Genomic DNA, 20,101 nt, shown 5'->3' on the forward strand with positions numbered 1-20,101 from the left:
AATATGCACTGATTTGGGTTATTTCCACAAAGGAAATGTAGCAGAATACATTTTGGCCTAAATTTATGAAAGATTATTTGCAAAAATCTATAAATTGATGTGTGGTAATTGACACATAAACTCTTCTTCAGCAGGTAGCTTAGCCCTCAACATCTGCTAAATAACGATCCCTTGGCAGAGACAGTGATTAGACAATGAGTATCTTTCAACTTTACTTGAAGAGTACAAGTTCTACAAGAGAATAATTGTAAACAGTGCTGGCAGTAACAAACAGTTCAGAAATTTCCCAAGTCCTGGTTTTTGCAACAAAAAAAACACAATTCATCCACAATACCTCTAAAGAAGACAATCATTTGTTTACAAATGCAAAGATAAAATCCTAGTATGCAGCGCTAATCAAATATACTAAATGGCATTAAAAACACATATAGTGAATATTAGAAAAAACATATAATGGATATTGGAAAGACTGCTGAAAGACTCAAGCTAGCTTCAGCGTGATTAAGAAAGCACACAACACCACAGTGTTTCCAGCAAGTCCTCTTATCGGAAAAGTTGGACCCTCAAAATTATAGAGTGGTTGTACAAGCATGTGATATAGATCTATCAACTCATCACTGAACATCAGGTAGAAAAGCTCCTATCAGCCATCAATGAGCTGTATCGCATCTGGCGATGTCTGCTGATGAAACTCGTTAGCAGGTGACCTTGCGTATGACGCAAGCATGCTAGTAGCGGTGGCCATTGTGGTCAAATTGTTTGAATGCCTGTTATTACTTTGTTAGTACATTCTTAATAAAGCCTTTTGAATTTTTCTTAGCGTGCTTCACTATGGGAGTTTTTATGTTTATTACTCTGGTGATCTCTATGTAAATTGGGAGCTAATGTATGGTCATGGAGCTGCTCGTTTCGAATATACACATACAGCTCATTGCTTGTTAATGGAAACGTTCTTCCTGATCAGTGCTGAGTTGCAGACAGATATGTGTCACATGCTTATATGACCACTCTATAATTTAAGGGTCCAACTTTTTTGGTAAGAGGACTTGCTGGCAACACCCTGGTATTCACAAGCCTCCATGAGTCCAATCCCTCCACCAGGCTCAAGGGGAAGCTCTCCTCCTTAGAGACCCATCCTTCCTCTAACAGCTGATGGCACTTATGCCGCGTACACACGATCGAATTGTCTGGCGTACTTAGTCCAACATACAATCCGGCGGATAATCCGGCGGACTTTCTACCGAATGGACTTGGCCACACACGGACACACAGAAAGTCGGACGTTCGCTTGCGCGATGACGTACAGCACGTACGACGGGACTAGGAAAAGAAGTTCAATAGCCAGTAGCCAATAGCTTCCTTTTTCGTTCTTGCTTCTGAGCATGCGTCATTCTTAGTCTGCCGTACTAGCATACTGACAAACGTATTGTCTGCTGAAACCCAAGTCCGACGGGAAGATTGGAGTGCAAAAATACTTTCTTAGTCCGCCGGACTTCGCGCTGGAAAAGTCCGCTGATGCCCACACACGATCAAATTGTCCGCTGAAATGCGTTTCGGCGGACTAAGTATGCCGGACAATCTGATCGTGTGTACGCGGCATTAGATTGCCTCTGATAAAATGGATTAGTTAGCTTTTGAAATATATTATTTCAGGAAAATCAGGTTTCTCCTCCTTTTTAGATTTTGTATAGCATTCAAAACCTCTTGGTTCCTTAAAGTGTAGACAAATGGATTGAGCATCGGAACCACAGCCGTATAAAGCAAAGCCAGCAACTTGTCCAGTTTCTTGGAACCTTCAGATTCTGGTTTGCCATACAATATAATGACTGGACCATAGAATAATATTACTGTGGTGAGGTGGGAGGTACAACTGGAATAAGCTTTCAGTCGTCCCTCTGAGGAATGAATTTTTAGTATGGTGGAGATGATGAATACATAGGAGGTCATAATAATCAAAAAAGGAAAAGATGCCAACAGTACATCCTGACTTAACAAAAATATGTTTCTGCTTGTAGCATCGCTAGAGGTTATTGCATACAGTTCTTTCATATTACAAAAGAAATGGTCAACATTTTGTGTGAGACAGTAGGATAATAGAGATGTAGATAACACATTGATTATTGCATTAGTCAGCGGTATAAGCCAAGAGGCCAGAGCCAGTGAAATGCATAAATTTTTACTCATGAGTAAGGGATATTGTAATGGCTTACAGACTGCTATATATCGATCATAGGACATGGAGGTCAGTAGACATATATCACAACCAGCGGACAATGAGAAGAAGTACACCTGGGTCATACAACCGGAGAAAGAAATCCAATGATCATGTGTTAGGAGTATGGAGAGCAGTTTTGGAAGAGTAACTGAAACATATATAACATCACTAATAGCAAGATTACTCAAGAAGAAATACATTGGAGTATGGAGCTGGGGAACCAGACACACCAATACAGCAATGGTCGTGTTTCCGAGGACAGCCATCAGATACATCAATAGAACTGCAATGAAAAGGTGATATTGTCCAGTTTTAGAGATGGAAAAGGCTGAAATGTAGAATATATTTTCTGTATTGTTTGAACATTCCTCCATCTACCTTGCCTGGAAAAAAATATATATAATATTTTCACTTTTTTCATTAATTTACCACCCACTTCTTATTGCCATACATAAACTACTAGACTGCCTTCCCACTTGTGGTGCTTGGCCCTGTACCATGTGATTGCTGTGATGTAAATGTAAACAAAGACTTGATTTTACAGCCAGCCCTTTGTTTCTTTTCACACACTGATTGGTTGTGGGAGGAAACAGAATGTTTTCTACAGTGGTCGGCAGCAGCCTTTTATACAGTGCACCCCAGCCTTCCACAGTGTCTCTGACCTCTAGCCACATTGGTCAGATTGTCATTGGACCAGTGCAGCCAGAGACCGTGGCTCTGATAACACCAGTGACATTGTCTCAAGACCAGTGCAGCTAACAGTTTTCCCGATCGCCGCCACACCATTGCCAGTGTTGCCAGACTAAGTGCAGCCAACAGTGTTCCTGATTGCTAACCACATCAGTTCCAGTGTCACCAGAGCCAGGGAAAGTGTTCCTGATTGCTGTCATACAAGCGCTAGTGTTGCCAGACCAGTGTGTAAGGGGAATGATTAGCCAGGTGCTGGAGTCTAAATGTGCAAGTCCTCAACATGCTTCTTCTTGAATAGAAAAGGGACCTACTGCCGGTAGTTAGAAACCTTCACCATATTGTGACCAACTCCTTGCCATAGGCATAACCACAACTTCCCAAGCCATGAGTCTTTATATTCATAAAGGAATATCCCCACTTGAAATATGATGTTTGCACTTTACTGTAACTTAAAAATATGGCAGTGACGTCTAACATCACTTTGACATACTGACAGAACTCCTCGACACACATTGCCATACACAAAAGCAAACCCTCTGCACCAGTTATGCAGATGTGGAATACCAGCACATTGCACACTCAGGCGTGGAACACCAGCACATAATTAAGCCATTTTTCCCTTTGCGGGATTTCACACCAACCCACCTAGGGCGTCAGCGGTAAAGCGGCACTATTTTTAGCGCCGTTTTAGTGGCGCTATTGAGCAGCTAGCCGTGTGGTTTTAACCCCCTGCTAGCGGCCGAAAAGGGGTTAAATCCGCCATTTCACTTCAAACCAAGATTAGCAAGAGGTTTTCTATAACATACTAGTCTCTTACTCTGTAGTCCCACTCTATAGCTTTACCCAGCCGGGCACGCACCCTGATGTTACTCTAATGCCCCATACACACGGTCTGACATTCTGACCACAAAATCCGTCAGATTTTTTTCCAACGGGTTTTGCCCGAAACTTGTGTTGCATACACACGGTCGCATAAAGTTGTCGGAATTTCCGATCGTTCTGAACGAGGTGACGCCAAACACCTACGTTGGGACTATAAACGTGCCAGTAGCCAATAGCTTTTGCCTCTTAGTTTATTCTGAGCATGCGTGGCACTTTGTCCGTCGGAATTATCTACACACAATCGGAATTTATGCTATCAGATTTTGTTGTCGGAAAATTTTAGATCCTGTTCTCAAACTTTGTGCGTCAGAAAATCCAACGGAAAAAGTCAGATGGAGTCCACACACGGTTGGATTTTCCGACAACATGATCCGATCGCACATTTTCCGTCTGAAAATCCGACCATGTGTATGGGGCATAACTCCTGGGTGTACTAGTATACAGGCCAGAGAACACAGTCCTTTTACACCCAACTAACAGTTAATTTCAGACCATAACTAGAGTCAGGGTGACTACAGCTGGTTCTTCTTCTGATTGTTGAACTACCTCGCCCAGAGTTTCAGCCCCATGAAGGGCCCTAGGCAGTTGTTGATTACATCCACATAACTCTGGGGTGTTTGGCTCCCATGCCCCATTCGGCTAGGGCTCCTCTGTTACTGGACTTCTATGGGCACTAGTTCCATCCATTTACATAGTTAGAGAGAGGTTTTGTCTTAAAGGGGACCTAACACCCACTTACAGAATTCCCTACTACCACACAATTTGGGACAGAGACACCTAGTGGCAGATTAGCTAACTGCACCTGCTTACAAGTGAAGCCAGCAAACTGTTTCTGATTGCTAGCCGCACCAGTGGCAGTGTAAACAAGAAACCATGTTCTGATTGCTGCCACACTAGTGCCATTGTCACCACAACATTGCAGCCAGCAACAGTGTCCTGACCACTAGCTATATCAGTATCGGTGTTACCAAACACCAGTGCTGCCAGCAACTGTGTCCTAATTGCTAATCACACCATTGTCAGTGCAAATGTAAGCCAGCAACAGTGATTTGATCACTAGCCACACCAGTGTCATGTCATCCGTGCCAGTGGAAGTCAACCGCAGTATCCTAATCACCACTACATCAGTACCAGTACCTAACAGTCAGATTTATTTAGAATTATGACCCCAACAAAAGCAATGGTTCAATAACAGCCATCTATGATTCTGAGTATGAAGGAGTCCCTACTAAAAATATTCAGGCAGGCTATGTTACCAAGAACTCAACACATTAGTGAATGCAGAAGGCACAAACCTACAGTGTAGTACATCCTGGGGAAAAATATTTAGGTAATCAGGAAATTGAATGCATAATTTGTGCCTGTTGATTGCCCTAAAGTGATCCTTGGATTTTGAGCTCCTCTATGTGGCTAGACTCCAAAAACGTCTCACCCATGTGGTATTGCCATTAACAGGAGGAGTAGCAGAATGTGTTTTGCGGTGTAATTTTGGATATGCCCATACTGTGTGTTAGAAATATTCAATTCAATATCGATTGACACATTTTAATTTTTTTCTTTTCTCATTTACCAAATCTTAGTAGCAAAAAATAAAATATTCAAAAGACTCACCATGTCTACTAAAAAACACTTTTAGATGTGTTTGTTCTAAAATGTGGTCATCTTGTGGGTGTTTCAACTGTTCTGGTGTTCTAGGCCCTCCAAAAATGTGATAAATATTCAGGAAATTAGATTAGATTGATTACAATGTACTTTGAAAGCCTTAAGGTGATCCTTGGCTTTTTTGGCCCCTCTGTGGTTAGGCTGCAAAAAAGTCTCACACCCCCATGTCAGGATGAGTGGCAGAATGTGTTTTCTAACTATGCCCGTGTTGTGTGTTAGTAACTTATTAACACAACTTTCATTTTCTTCATTTTCCAAAAATTTAGAAAAAATAGAGGGTCTGTTGGTCATTTTGTGGGTGTTTTCTTCTGTCCTGGCCCTTCAGGACCTCACAAAATATGATAGGTAGCCAGGAAATCAGAAGCTTTATTTATGCTCCCCAAAAGCCTTAAAGAGGTTGTAAAGACAGCATCTGTTCCCCCCCCCCACAGCCTCCCCAATACTTACACAAGCCTGATCGCGATCCAGCGATGCACATGAGTGGATGCTCTCCTGGGTCTCTGCCTCCTGATTGGCTGAGAGAAATGTCAATAGCAACTCTCAGCCAGTGAGAAGGGAGTGGGGCCGAGCCCTGTTCTGTGTTTCTTATGGACACACAGAGTGGGGCTCGGGAGTAAGGATGCACAAGTGCCCCCATAACAAGCGCCCTTGATATGGGAGCACTTGGAGAAGAGGAGGAGCCAGGAGCGCCGGCGAGGGACATGAGAAGTGGATAATTGGGACTGCTCTGTGCACAACCATTGCACCGAGCAGGTAAGTATAACATGTTTGTTATTTTAAAAAAATAAAATAAAAATTTCTCCCCCTTTTTTTCTTTTTTTTGGGGGGAGTCAGTATTTCTGTGCCCGACAAACTGCTCCAGTGTCATTTTTCTTCCAGAATATACTCAGATCATCCCACAATTGAACTCAGAGTTTTATTTCCCAGGGTGTTTTTCAAATATTCAGGTACTGTCATATGATTAACCACTTGCTTACTGGGCACTTAAACCCCCCTCAGTCCCAGACCAATTTTCAGCTTTCAGCACTGATGCACTTTGAGTGACAATTACGCGGTCATACAACACTGTACCCAAATGAAATTTTTATCATTTTTTTCCCACAAATAGAGCTTTCTTTTGGTGGTATTTAGTTACAGCTCGGAGTTTTATTTTTTGCTAAACAAACAAAAAAAGATGCAAAAAAAAAAAAAAAAATCATGTTTTAATAGTTTGTTATAAAATTTTGCAAACGGGTCATTTTTCTCCTTCATTGAAGTGCGCTGATTAGGCGGCACTGATAGGCTGCATTGGTGGGCACTGATGGGCTGCATTGGTGGGCACTGATGGGCTGCATTGGTGGGCACTGATAGGCTGCACCGGTGGGCACTGATAGGCATAGTTAAGGCGGCACTAATAGGCACAGATAAGGCAGCACCGATGGGCACAGATAAGGCGGCACTGATGGGCAAAGATGGGCACAGATAAGATGGCACGGATGGGTGGCACGGATAAGTGGCACGGATGGGTGGCACGGATGGGCACTGATAGGTACCACAGATAGATGGGACTGATGGGCACTGATAGGTGGCACTGATAGGTGGCTCTGATAGGTGGCACTGCTGGGCACTGATGGGCGGCACTGCTGGGCACAGATGGGCGGCACTGCTGGGCACTGATGGGCGGCACTGGGGTGCAGCACCTTTGAGGCAGATTGGGTGGCACTGTGGGTGGCACTGTGGGTGGCACTATGGGCACTGACGGGGGGCACTTTTGCTTTTATTTTACTTCAGGATGGCACTGCGGGAGCAGTCTCACGGACTCGCCGATCACAGAGCGCGCCGCGCGCGCCCCTCAGGGGGCGCGCAGGCCGCTCGTAACCGGGACGACGTCAATAGACGTCGTCCCGGAAATGTAGGTCCGCGCTAATGCCGTCATTTGGCAATAGCGCGGATCTGTAGTGGTTAATTAAATCTGTAAAAAAAAAATCTTGTTGAAAAGGTCTTGCTGTGAAAGCATTAAAATGTGTAAAACTTGTAATTATAACTTTTGTATTCTTACTTATTAGACATGACTATCCAGGCATGTTCCTGAAGAAGCCATAAAGGCGAAACATGTAGAACTAAAAGTGTGGTATTCTGCTGTATGGAAGAAATAGTATTAATATATACAATTTTTTTATTTCATGTATTTGTGTCCAAATAAAATATTTCTTTTAATTACAAATTGTTGTTGATTATATGAATAGCACCCAGATGGTTCCATCCATTCAAGGGGCTCTCCTCCTTTTTTCAATACAAAGGGACATTGGTGTTAATTGAACAATTTTGAGAATCGATCACTTCAAATACTGTAAAAATTAAATAAAAAATGTACCTTAAAGCGGTTTTGTACAGAAAATTGCAAGTTCGTCTTATTCAAATGGCTTTGGAACATAGATGCAGTTATGACCATTGAAATAAAATAATATGCAGTATTTACCTTTTATTTTTAATGTTTATGCCGACTTCCGGGGCTCTCCTCCCGTGGGAGTAGGTGTGTTTATCGGCTTCGCAATGGTCCCTGGGAACTTTTTTAGCTATTTCCCAGGAATCAGTGGGGGACACAGTCTCGTGAGATTTCGGAAGGAGGACGCCGGTCACGTGACGAGGGCGTGTCCGAAATTTCCATTTTGAAAGTGGGCAGGCAGCAATTGCCATTTTGAAAGTGGGCAGGCAGCTCTATCTGCCATTACCACTATAGCACACGAGGCAAGAGGAAGGAAAACAAAGAGGACACTCAATGAGCATGTGCGAGATGGAGCGGTGGATGCTGGGAGCTCAGTGTCATCGCATCCAGGAAGTAAATGCCTGTGGGCTTCAAACGCCCACAGTGAAAATGGAAACCGCCGGACTGCTTTTTTAAAAGTTTTCCTTAGCAATAAAATCGTCACGCCGGGGGTTAAAAAGACGCCGATCGTGACTGCAAAGACACCGTAGGAATCGCCCACCAGTGACACAGGTAAAAAAAAAAAAACGGCAGCGGAATCCCGCTTTAAGCATCACTTTAATGTGGCCCTTGAATTTTAAGTTTCCCTATGCTTCAAGGCACTAAAAAAAATGTACCCGCATGTGGAGGATGGTTTGCCTATGCCGTGTATGAGAAATATCCTATTAAAATGACAACTTTATGAAAAAGTTTTTTCCAAAAAACTGTGGCAAAAAAATTACAATTTTAAAACCTTACTACTTACTAAATATCTTGGAGTGTCTACTTTCTAAAAAAAAAAAGGGTCGGTTCGGTAATGTTCTTACTGTCCTGGAACTTTAAGGCTTTAAAAATGTCAGAACATCGGGGTTGATACATTTCAAAAATATATATATATATATATATATATATATACCATAGTTTGTAGATTCTTTAATTTTCACACGTTTCAAATAATATACACTTCATTATTATTATTTTTAAAGAAATGTAGCAGAATATATTTTGGTCCAAATTTACAAGGAAGATTATTTATTAGCAAAGTTTTATAACAGAAATTAAGGCAAAGGTTTTTTTTTTGTTTTTTTTTTAATATTAGTCATTTTTTTCCTTCACATAATAGAAAATAAAAACCCCAGAATAGATTAAATACCACCAAAAGTAAGCCCTATCTGCCACAAAAAAATTCTATAAAATGATTTTGGGTACCTGTTGCATATTACAGGTAATTGTCAGTTAACTTATCACAATACTGAAACTGAAAAATGACCTGGACAGGAAGGGGGTTTGACATTGCAGTCTCTAAGTGGTTAATATGAAACTATTTCCTTCCATAAAATATTCTTTCCATTAACATACTAAGAATTAACTGCTTCCCACCAGGGCAATTGTAAAATGGTGCCCAAGCGGGTGCCGTATTGTTCTGGGTTGATGTGATATGATGGCCTCCCCAGTAAGCGACTCACGCGGGCCTGGTGAGTCATGTCCAGCAAGATCGGTCACCCGCTGTGCCCACCAGGCAAAGCAGATGACTGATCAGTACCATGTGATCACTGCTGCCGATACCAAGTGATCACTGTGACCATTCACAGCAGATCCCATGACAATTGCAAACAATGAATGGCATTGTTTCATGCCATTCATTGTGTACAATTATGTTAGCTGTGATTGGTCACAGCAATTACATGGTACAGACCGGGCCAATCACAGCCTAGTACAGTACACACTGAATGAATCTATTTCATTCAGTAAAAATGCTTGCTTATAACAGAAAAACTTACTGCTATAAAGAATGATAGTGTGAAATCAAAACAAAAAAAAAAAAACCTGATCATCTCCCCAGAACACTGTATTGCTCCGGTCACGGTACATAGAAAAAAAAGTACATACTGTCACCATGCAGTGTCCCGACAAGGGAGGTACTGTATTTAAAAGTGGTATTAAAACCAAGACCGAATATGTAATTTATTACAGCTTACCAATTCTTAGATGTGGCATCTGCAATACGTTTATTTTTTTTTTTAATTTTTTTTTTTTTTTAATTTTAAAACATTTTATTGAGTTTTGAGAAACAGAACAGAAATTTATGTTTTGCGGACGCAGCCGCCAGATGTAGTGAATAACAAAAACGTTCCTAAGGTCAGAAATATTTAGGTAGGAAAATGACAATCAAGGCACGTAAATTAGGTTAAGTAGTATAAGTTACAGTTACAGTTATCTAGTAACACAAATATTTTATGTGGCAAGGATAACATTTGTACTTATTTCCATATTTATAACCCATATCAGAGTGTTTAGGGTGCCGTAAGTTATGTGTCAACAAGGGATTCATTCTGAATAATCCTATATTCTGTTATTAACAGGCATATTGTGTGTGTTTCTATAATCTGGGACGAAGAACAAGAGACTGTAGAACCTCTTGTACAACCTTATTGACGCCGAGTTATAGTCCTACAGCCTGTCGGCAGTATATGGATTAGGTAGTTCTTGAGTGGGTTTTGTGAGGCCCACCATGGTGGAGAGTAAGCCATAACTTCTACTCCTTAGGGCTATTAAGTGAAGATTTGGGATCCTGGTATTCCACTCCCCCTCCCTCTCACCCCAACTGGGATCTGACTGTGAGAGGGGAGGGGAGCCCAATAAAAAAAAAAAAAGAAATTATTTTTACTCCGTCCCATTGTTAGTGAATAATGACAGCCCCATCGTCAACTGGAGATTGTAACATGTAAGGTTTGAAAGTAACTATGTCAGTGAGGTTTAGAGACAGTAAAAGGGTTAACCATAGTTGCTACTAATTGTTAAGTATGGGGGGGGGGGGTAAAGGAGGTAGGATAAAGGGAATATAAGATAGTGAGGTATAGATGTATAATATGCATATCCTGAAGTAGGTACGTATAAGGGGGATCACCCCCCAGGTCAAGCTACTAGGTACATAGAAGTTTTTTGTATTCCTCTGATTGTTGAAACTGCAGCCAGCAGGCCCATGTATTTTGAAATTTATGTGAGGTTTCTTTGTCTTGATGTATTAGGGCTTCCATCTCGGCAATTCTGGCAAGAGGCAAGCCCAATGATACTTCTGTACATCTGGTAGTCCTATTCCTCCTTGCCCAATGGGTTTTACTAAGGTGTCCCATTTGATGCGGGGAGGCTTGTCTGCCCATAAGAATTTTAAGCAAATACTTTTGTACGCGGAAAAAAACGTTAGAGGAAGTTTAATAGGGATTGTCTGTAAAAGGTATAAGAGTCTGGGAAGGGCGTTCATTTTCAGGATCGCCGCTCTACCAAACCAGGAAAAGGATTTTTTATGCCAAAGTTCGAGGTCCTGTCTGAGGGTATTAAGAAGTGGTAAAAAGTTTCTGGGGTATAAGTCTCCCAACTTGGTCGGAAGCTGTATACCCAGATACGTGATGGAATGCGATTCCCAACTAAAAGGAAAATTGGCTTTACATAACCGTACAACATCTTCAGGTAGAGTGATATTGAGGGCTTTAGATTTACCAAAGTTAATTTGGAGATTGGAAATTTCCTTGAACAGGGCAAAGTCTTGTAACAGATTGGGAATTGTGGTGATCGGATCAGTGAGGAACAGGAGTACATCATCGGCGAACGCCGCTACTTTGTGTTGAATATCCTTAACCTGCACCCCTTTGACAGATGGATTTTCCCTGATTCTTTGGAGCATTGGTTCCATGGTGAGAACAAAAAGTATGGGGGAGAGAGGACAACCCTGTCTGGTTCCGTTGGACAGGGAGAAGGCATCCGACAGGTGGCCGTTAATTTTGATTTTAGCCGACGGGGACGAATAAAGTGCTGTGATATATGCTAGGACATGTTCTCCAAATCCCATCGATCGTAAGGCTGCTAGCATGTAGTCCCATGCCACTCTGTCGAATGCCTTCTCCGCGTCCAGGGAAAGAAAAAAGCCAGGGGTGTTGTGGGTTGTCATCCAGTAGTGCATATTGATAGCTTTTAGGGTGCTGTCGCGAGCCTCGCGATTTGGGATAAATCCAACTTGGTCTAGTGATATTAAAGAGGGTAAAAGGGGAAGAATTCGGTTCGCCAAAATTTTTGCATAGAGTTTTATGTCCACGTTGATTAAGGAGATGGGTCTGTAATTGGGGACTAGGGCTGTGTCTCTACCAGGTTTGGGAATGACTGATATATGGGTCTCAAGGATGTCAGAGTGTTTTGTGGAATCAGAAGGCAATGTATTGAAAAATGTAAGTAAAAACGGGCGCAAGGTTTCTGCAAACATTTTATAATACCCGGTAGATAATCCGTCTGGACCCGGGCTTTTGCCTGTTTTCAATTGCTTAAGGGCCATCATCATCTCCTCTCCTGTAAATGGAGAATCTAAGCTTGCTGCCGTTTCAGGGGAAATGGGTTGTGGGCTGTAGTGTGCCAAAAAATCTATCATTTTCTGTTGTCTCTCTTGCACAGCGGACTCAGTGTTCGGAAGTGGGAGATTATAAAGATTCTTATAAAAATGACGAAATTGATTAGCAATATCAGTGGGGATTACATGTTTGTTTCCCTGAGGATCTAGGATATGATGAATGTTCGAAGAGGCTCGTTTTGTTTGGATTGCCCTCGCTAAATATTTACTGGCTTTATTGCCAAATTCATAGAAAATGCGTTGTGTGAGTGCGAATTTGCGTCTGATGGTTTTACCTAATTCTGTGGTCAGCTCTTCTCTTGCTAACTGGAGAGATTGGAGAGTGGATTCCGCAAGTGATTGCTTATGTTTGGTCTCAAGGGTATGAACGCGCTCAGATAAGTCGTGTATGCGGGCCTGTCTGATTTTCCGTCGTTTAGCTGCCAAAGCCATAAATTCTCCACGGATCACGCATTTGTGCGCTGCCCAGAGCGTGAGCGGGTTTATGTCGTCGGATGTGTTCTCCTGGAAGTGTTGTTTAAGGCATGTACTGATTTTGTGAACATTGTCAGCGTCTGTCAAGAGAGAGTCGTCTAAACGCCATGTGAAAGGTGTGATTGGTGACCGTGTAAAGGAGACAGTTATAGCGATCGGGTGGTGGTCCGAAATGACCATAGGGTCTATAGACGCTGTCAAAAGGGAATCTAAGTCATTTTGAGACATAAAAAAATAGTCAATTCTCGTGTACTTACGGTGTGGAGGAGAGTAGAACGTATAATCTCTATCTCGTGGATGGAGGGTGCGCCAGGTGTCATGTAGAGTTAGCATCTGCAACTGTTTTTTGATCGCGCGCAACGCCCGGTAGGTAACGGAAGACGTTCCCGAGGATGAGTCTACTGTTGGTGAAAGAGGTAAATTGAAGTCTCCCCCAACCACTAGCATTCCCTGGCAGAAGGAGGTGAGTTGATGAATCGTATCTCGAAAGAATGGGACTTGTAGCTTGTTTGGGGCGTATAAGTTGGCTAGAGTGACAGTCTGGTTGTACAGTTTCCCTTTCAGAAATATGTAGCGGGCATTTGCATCGACTAGAGTATCCTGAATTTGGAAAGGACAGTGTTTGGAGATCAAAATTGAGACTCCTTTAGATTTGGCCTCCACATTGGTGGCGTGATAAGCGATCGGGTAGTATAAGGATTTCAATTCGGGCATGTTGTGTGATTTGAAGTGAGTTTCCTGGAGGAAAACTATATCGGCTCTAGCTTTTTTAAGGAGTATAAGAAGCTGAGATCTTTTTTCAGGTGTATTTAAACCTCTTACGTTTAGGGAGTATAGCTTGACCTGGGGGGATGGGGTTGCGATGTCTTTACGTGGCATATTGATATGTAAGAATCCCACTAAGCAGATAAATAAGAAGTAGAGTGGGGGTGTGAAAAAATGGAAGGGGGGGGGGGGGGGAAGGGGAACGTGATAGGGTACAAGGTAAGAGAGAAAAGAGAATTTTCACGTCACTGAGGTGTACCGGAAAGGAAGGGGACCAGCCCCTCCTTTAATGTTTCTAGTGTTCGGATGGGTACAGCGCCCAGCTGGGGGCCACCCCTGTTGTCAGAGGTATTTCCCACTGGGTCCCTGTGCGAGGGTTGGACAATACCACTCGGAAGGAAATTAGAATGTGGATAAACAATAAATCTATTTCGCGCCACCGCCATCCATGGCCCGAAGTATATATTTATCAGAAAATAGGGAGGTATCTATTCACCATACATGTTACAATTCAATTTGTGATCTGGCGAGAAAAACATAAACCTTTACATTAGGGTATCATGCTGATTACCTATGCGTCTAGATAAACAGCAACTCAAGGTCTAACCAGACCAGTTGTAGTTAATGGTATTGCCTTTGGTTCTAGAGAACCATAGGTTGGCAGACCTCTATTCCACAAATGATATTGTCTCGAAATTGTAGAGGAAAAGGATTATAGATGTCATTGAGTACTGAACGAAAAACTGTGTGCAACAAAACCTTGGGAAGCTGTAAGCTAGAAGCAATAACTGTAAAAAACAGATAACAAACAACAAACAAACCAGTAAAGTATATTTCTTAAACCTGTTTGTGAGTCCCAGCAAGCATTGCACTGCCATTTCCACGCTGAAGATAACGTGTTGGATCCCTCCGTGCGTCATATATTCCATTTTTGCCCCGTATTCTAGCCTATAGTAATGTGACCCCTAAGGGTGTCTGAAGGGGAATTTCTATAAGAATATGGGCTGGGGCAGATTAAGCATATGGTGTCCCTAAGGGCATGCTATAAACGCCCTTGTTTCCCATATCAGTCGTGAAAACTAAAAAGGGAAAGTAATGCCCAGTCTAAGTATCTACAATATTATGAGAATGTGTACCCACAACTAGCCTTTTGTACCGGCTGGTAAGCATGTCAGGGGTACACCATATTACTACCACGGAGAGAATCTTAGTTGGCATGTGGATGCGACCAGATTATTGTAACCTCATGTACCTGCTAGTGGATGAGATGAATATTGCACCTAAGCTAGGAGGGGGTGCAGGAAGGCCCAAGTTGGTGCAAAGGTCTCTACATATTGGGAGATAGGGGTTGAAGTCTTCTTTTTGAGCTGAGTTTTGGATTCCAAAGGATCTGTGCAAGTAATGAGGAGTATGGGAAAACGTGGTTGAGCAAAGTCAAACACGGTAAAGTCGAAGGGTTGGGGGCCTTCCTGCATTCCCTCGGTGCATCTCCATTTCCCTATTATAATAAAGCGAATAGAATTAGATAATAAACTGTAGGCACGGTAAACAAACTTCTAAATCGACGACCTTTAGAGCCTAGCAGAAACCTGGTCCCGTCCCTGTCAAGCACTTCATCTTCATGTTGAATGGGGTACATTGAACTAAACCCTAACAACCCCTGCTGGAGATCTTGAGTCTTGGATTGCAGCTGTATAAGAGGGAATTCTTTGGTTGCAGCTCCCCAAACAGTCATCCTGTCAAATCTTACCCTGCGTTTTTGAAAAGGCTCAGCAATGGGGTGGATGTTGGAGTCAAAGAAGTGGGGATCTTTAGGATTAGGGATTCAGTCAGGTATATGACTCTACAAGTTTGGAACTAGGAACTCCATTATGAATACCTAGGACTCTTGGTAACTCTATAGCATGTTAGGAGGGAGGATGCTGAGAAAGGAGAGGATAGAGACAGCGAGCAGTTGGAAGCTAGAAAATGAATAAGGGACAAGGCAAAAGGGGGAATAGTCCCGGACTTAGCTGACTTCGGATGATCAATATCGTGGAGAGCGTCCCCTAGGGGGACCGGTGTCCCGTCTTGCTCTTCTGGATCTCGGTGAGTCGGTAGGGCTGCCATCCGTGTAGGATTCCCTGCGAGATGTGTAGTGCCTGGTACCCGAAGGGGATCTGCGCCTGCGATGTCTGGTGTTTTGGGCTTCCATCGGTTCTTCCTGTGATCTTCCCCTTCTCAGTTGCAAACGGCTCCTAAACCCTGCATACCATGCAGGGATGTCCATAAATGGAATATCCATTGCCTCACAAAAGAGCGGGAGCTCCTCAGGGACTCTAAGTAAAGCGCTACGGCCGCGATAGGTAGCCGCTAGACCGAAAGGAAACTTAAACTTGTAAGGAATGCCTTTAGCTCGTAGCTGGTCCAGCAGTGGCCGTAGATCCCTTCTGTGTTGGAGAGTGATTCCTGACAGGTCTTGGTATATGTGGATTGATGCGCCCTCATGTTCTAGCTGTATCCTGTTCCGTGCCTTTCGTAGGATTTCTTCCTTAAGCTTATAATCCACGAGGCAACACACAACATCCCGTGGGGGGTCAGAATCTCTCCCTTTAGGCCTCAAAGCTCTATGAATTCTTTCCATAGCTACAGTAGACTGAGCTGGTTTGTCTAATAGGTTGTTGAAAAGGCCTGTCACTGTCGCTTCTAACTGCTCTGTTTCCACAGATTCTGGCAGGCCTCTCACCCTCAGATTATGTCGCCGTCCCCTATTGTCCAAATCCTCTAAATGGCGCTGGAGGTCTCTCATCTGTAACGAGTGAGTGTCTATTGTGGAGCCCATATTATGGATGGATGAGCTGTGCTGGGCTGTTGTTACTTCTACCTCATGTACTCTGTCTGCAATAGCCCTAATGTCCAGCCTAAGATCAGCTATAGCTGCAGACAGGGTTTCTTTAATGTCCGCTGCCACAGCTCTAAGATCCATGAGGCTGGGTTGCTGCTGCTGCTGCTGACTTCCCTGCTCTCCCAGGTCTGTCAGCGTGAGGTGGGGAGAGCCGCTCGGCTGCGCTGTGTGAGAGGGCTGTGTGAGAGACTGGCGGGAAGCCGCCATGTTACCTCTCTGGGAGCGGAAGATATCCGGAATAGTGAGGTGATGGCTACCTTGCTGCCGGCGTGGAGAGCGAGAACGGGATGCGGAGGACTGCCTAGACGCTGTGCCCATGATTCGCCGATCGTTTCAGCGGTGAGAAGCCTCCGGTATCACTGAGGGGATGGATGGCGGCGGGAGCTCGGCTCTCAGGCATCCATTTCCCTCCGAGGTCAGGCCACGCCCCCCCAATACGTTTATTTTTAGCCTTTTTCTTTAAACATTTTTTTTAATTAAACAAAAATAGTTTCTGATACCCATGTTAGCAATATTTTAAAATATTACATTTTTTTTCAGTGCAAATACATTTTTATTTTTTTTATGAGCCTGCTTTTCTGCTTCTACCTAATTTACTTTAATGAATTAATTATTCAAATCTTAAATGTATATAGCTAATCCTATATTTCAAGCGTACTTTTTGGTATTTCTAAATGAAATCTGCTTTCTATATACAGTATATCTATATATTTTTTTTCATAAAAGGGTTATACCTAGAAACCTTTCCTGCAAACCTTTTATTTTGGTATGGACAGAAAATCCTACCTGACAGCATATCACATACTCAGCAGATTACAAATATATAGTTATGCCATGAAGCTGAGATATAAAAAAGCCTCTGTGGCCTCAGGGAGGACATAGATGGCACCTCAACGGAATTAAAATACAAAATATAAATGATTGGAAATAATAATAATAAGAAGAAGAATAAATGCATTTGAGAATTAAACCATTAAGTAAAAATAAAAATCTGATTTAGAAGCAATTTAATCCAGCCCGTCTTTTTGGTGATCTGCAGTGCTGATAGTGCTCTCATCTTTTTTTTTTTTCATTAATATGTATTGAACATTTTTCAAGTAACAATATTCAAGAATACTATTAGCAGTAAAAATAAAAACATAAAGTTTTAATAGTGCTCTCATCTTTAATGACACCTACAAATGCCTTAGGGGAGAGAGGATCTGATCCTTAGATTCAGAAAAATATTCTACCTTGTGGTCAAGAAGCCAACACAATACATTCTAGAATGCCATCATGAGACCTATGTCCCTCCTGGACGACAAAATATGTTCCAATATTCTGAAAAAAAAAATTTTGTATCTAAACTAAACTTACTCTGTGAACTGTGGCCAGATGGTCTCCATAATGCATTGTATAGTGCAGATGGGTTTACGATCCACTTGATCTGAAGAATAGACATGTGCGTTTCGTTTCAAATTGAAATTCGGACAAATTTTCATTTTTTGGAAATTCCAAATCACCAAATTTAGTACCGAATTTAAACGAAATTTCGGAAAGAAAAAAAATCGGATGAAATTCAAATCATTTTCGAATCGTAGTCGTAGTCATTTTCAAATTCAAAAAGTTTCTGAATTCTAAACGTTTTCAGATTGGAATAGTTTTAAAATTAGAATCGTTTTTGAATTTCCAAAGAGAATAAAATAGAATAGAAAATAAAGGAATAGAACAGAAAAAAATGATAGAATAGAAAAGAACATAACAAAAAATACAAGAATAGAATATATATATATTATACATACACACATATGTAAAACAGAACACAATAGAATAGAAAACAAAACATAGAAAGAATATAACCATCTTCTGAAATTCATATTTCATTCATATTCATATTTCAAATAGAATAAACGTTGAGCAGACAAGTGGCCACGGTAAGAAACAAATACCCTGTACACACGGTCGGACTTTCTGACAGAAAATGTGCGATTGGATTGTGTTGTCAGAAATTGCGATCGTCTGTGGGCTCCATCTGACTTTTTTCTGTCTGAATTCTGTCTGAATTTCTTACACACAAAGTTTAAGATCTGGATCTAAAATTTTCCGACAACAAAATCCGATTGTTTAAATTCTGATCGTGTGCAGACAAATCCAATGCACAAAGTGCCACGCATGCTCAGAATAAATTACGAGATGAAAGCTATTGGCTACTGGCCTCTTTATAGTCCCGTCGTATGTGTTGTACGTCACCTCGTGTGGATTTTCCGACAACTTTGTGCGACCGTGTATATTCAAGACAAGTTTGGGCCAAAATCTGTCGGAAAAAATTGGACGGATTTTGTTGTCGGGATATCTGACCATGTGTATAGTGCATTATTCTTACTTATTCTGCTCTCCGTGGCGAGAAATTAGTGGGTGTCTGGGGTCCATTGGCTGAAGGAGTCTAAAGCCCCATACACACTATCAGATTTTCTGCTGAGTTTTTCCTTCAGATTTACCATAACCATATGAGGTCAAACCTTAGGAGATTCAATGTGTATGCAATCAGGCAGGCCCTTGCACTACATGGTTTTGGTAAATCTGAAGGAAAAACTCAGAAGAAAATCTGATAGTGTGTATGGGACTTTAGGCAATTGATGAAATGATGAGACTAAAGTAAAATTAAGTGTAAATTAGAGTAATGTTGATGTTACACAGTTTGACCCAAATGACTCTTTTACTTTACCTGTTGCAGAAATAATAGGGCAGATAATAATTATCAATTTTGATGTTTTGCTTCTATGCTTGGGGTGTCAATAGACTTATCAGACTTGTGAGAAGGTTTGACCAGAGGAGTTTCTTGGTATTTATGTTTTGCCAGTGGCTACATGTGAACATGCCTGGATATTTACATTGATCTCCCCTCCCTTTACCTCTGAGTTCACTCTGGACAACATTATCTGTTATGAATTTAGCATGTTTAAAAGTGAAGGCCAGCATAATACATTTTAGATTGAAATAATGTACATTCAGTACATTTATAAATTCATTTGGTAAATCGAGTGAATCATCCCATACAGCAAACACATCATCTATATACCTGTACCACAGAATGATGTGATCCATGTATACAGCTAGCTCCTCCGAGGACAGGAGCATACGTTCCCATTCCCCCAGGTACATATTTGCGTAGGATGGGGCACATGTCCCCATCACCCCCTATACCTAGAGGGAGTGGGAAGCATTCAACATAATAATTGTGATGAAAAATATATTTGAGTGACTCTAAAATGAATTCAGTCAGGGGTCGATCATGTGAGCTATGCTGTGACAGGACTCGTTTTATGCAGGACAGACCCTTGTCATGTAGGACTAAACGTGCCTAGATGTCTATGGCAACTAAATGAGATATATGTAACCCATTAGGGATCTGGAGTAGATGGATGGTATCCTGTATGTATGTAATAAGGCTTACAACATACGGTCTTAGGTATTCATCTACCTTTGTACTAAGGTTTTTGGTAAGGGAGCCATTCCCTGAAATTATTAGACAAAGGGGTAAATGTTTCAAGTCCTTGTTGAGTTTAGGTAGAGCATAAAAGGCAGGAGTACGGTAGGAAAGGTTGTTCTAATAAATTCCCATTGGTCCATAGTGATCACACCCTTTAGGTATGCGGTATCTACAATCTGGTAAAATTCATTGTTGAATCTATCAATAAAAGTACTGTTATT

General features: G+C 41.9%; 1 protein-coding gene across 1 annotated transcript; it reads right to left on the reverse strand.

Moving 5' to 3' along the window:
- Positions 1–1,041: 1,041 nt before the first annotated feature.
- On the reverse strand, positions 1,042–17,221 carry LOC143930929 (olfactory receptor 1J21-like). The gene is made up of 2 exons (XM_077455620.1): positions 17,198–17,221; positions 1,042–2,598 (listed from the first exon to the last, which is right to left on the reverse strand). The coding sequence occupies exon 2, from the start codon at positions 2,587–2,589 to the stop codon at positions 1,645–1,647; it is 945 nt and encodes a 314-aa protein (XP_077311746.1). The 5' UTR covers positions 2,590–2,598; positions 17,198–17,221; the 3' UTR covers positions 1,042–1,644.
- Positions 17,222–20,101: the final 2,880 nt, after the last annotated feature.

The sequence above is a fragment of the Lithobates pipiens genome, unplaced genomic scaffold (assembly GCF_037356315.1).
Source record: "Lithobates pipiens isolate NorthernLeopardFrog02 unplaced genomic scaffold, aLitPip1_a1.2 Scaffold_25, whole genome shotgun sequence".
Lineage (NCBI taxonomy): Eukaryota > Metazoa > Chordata > Amphibia > Anura > Ranidae > Lithobates > Lithobates pipiens.

Bases quoted from the DNA above. Each gene is read 5' to 3' on its own strand.
- LOC143930929 (XM_077455620.1), bottom strand. From the start codon at position 2,589: ATGGAGGAATGTTCAAACAATACAGAAAATATATTCTACATTTCAGCC.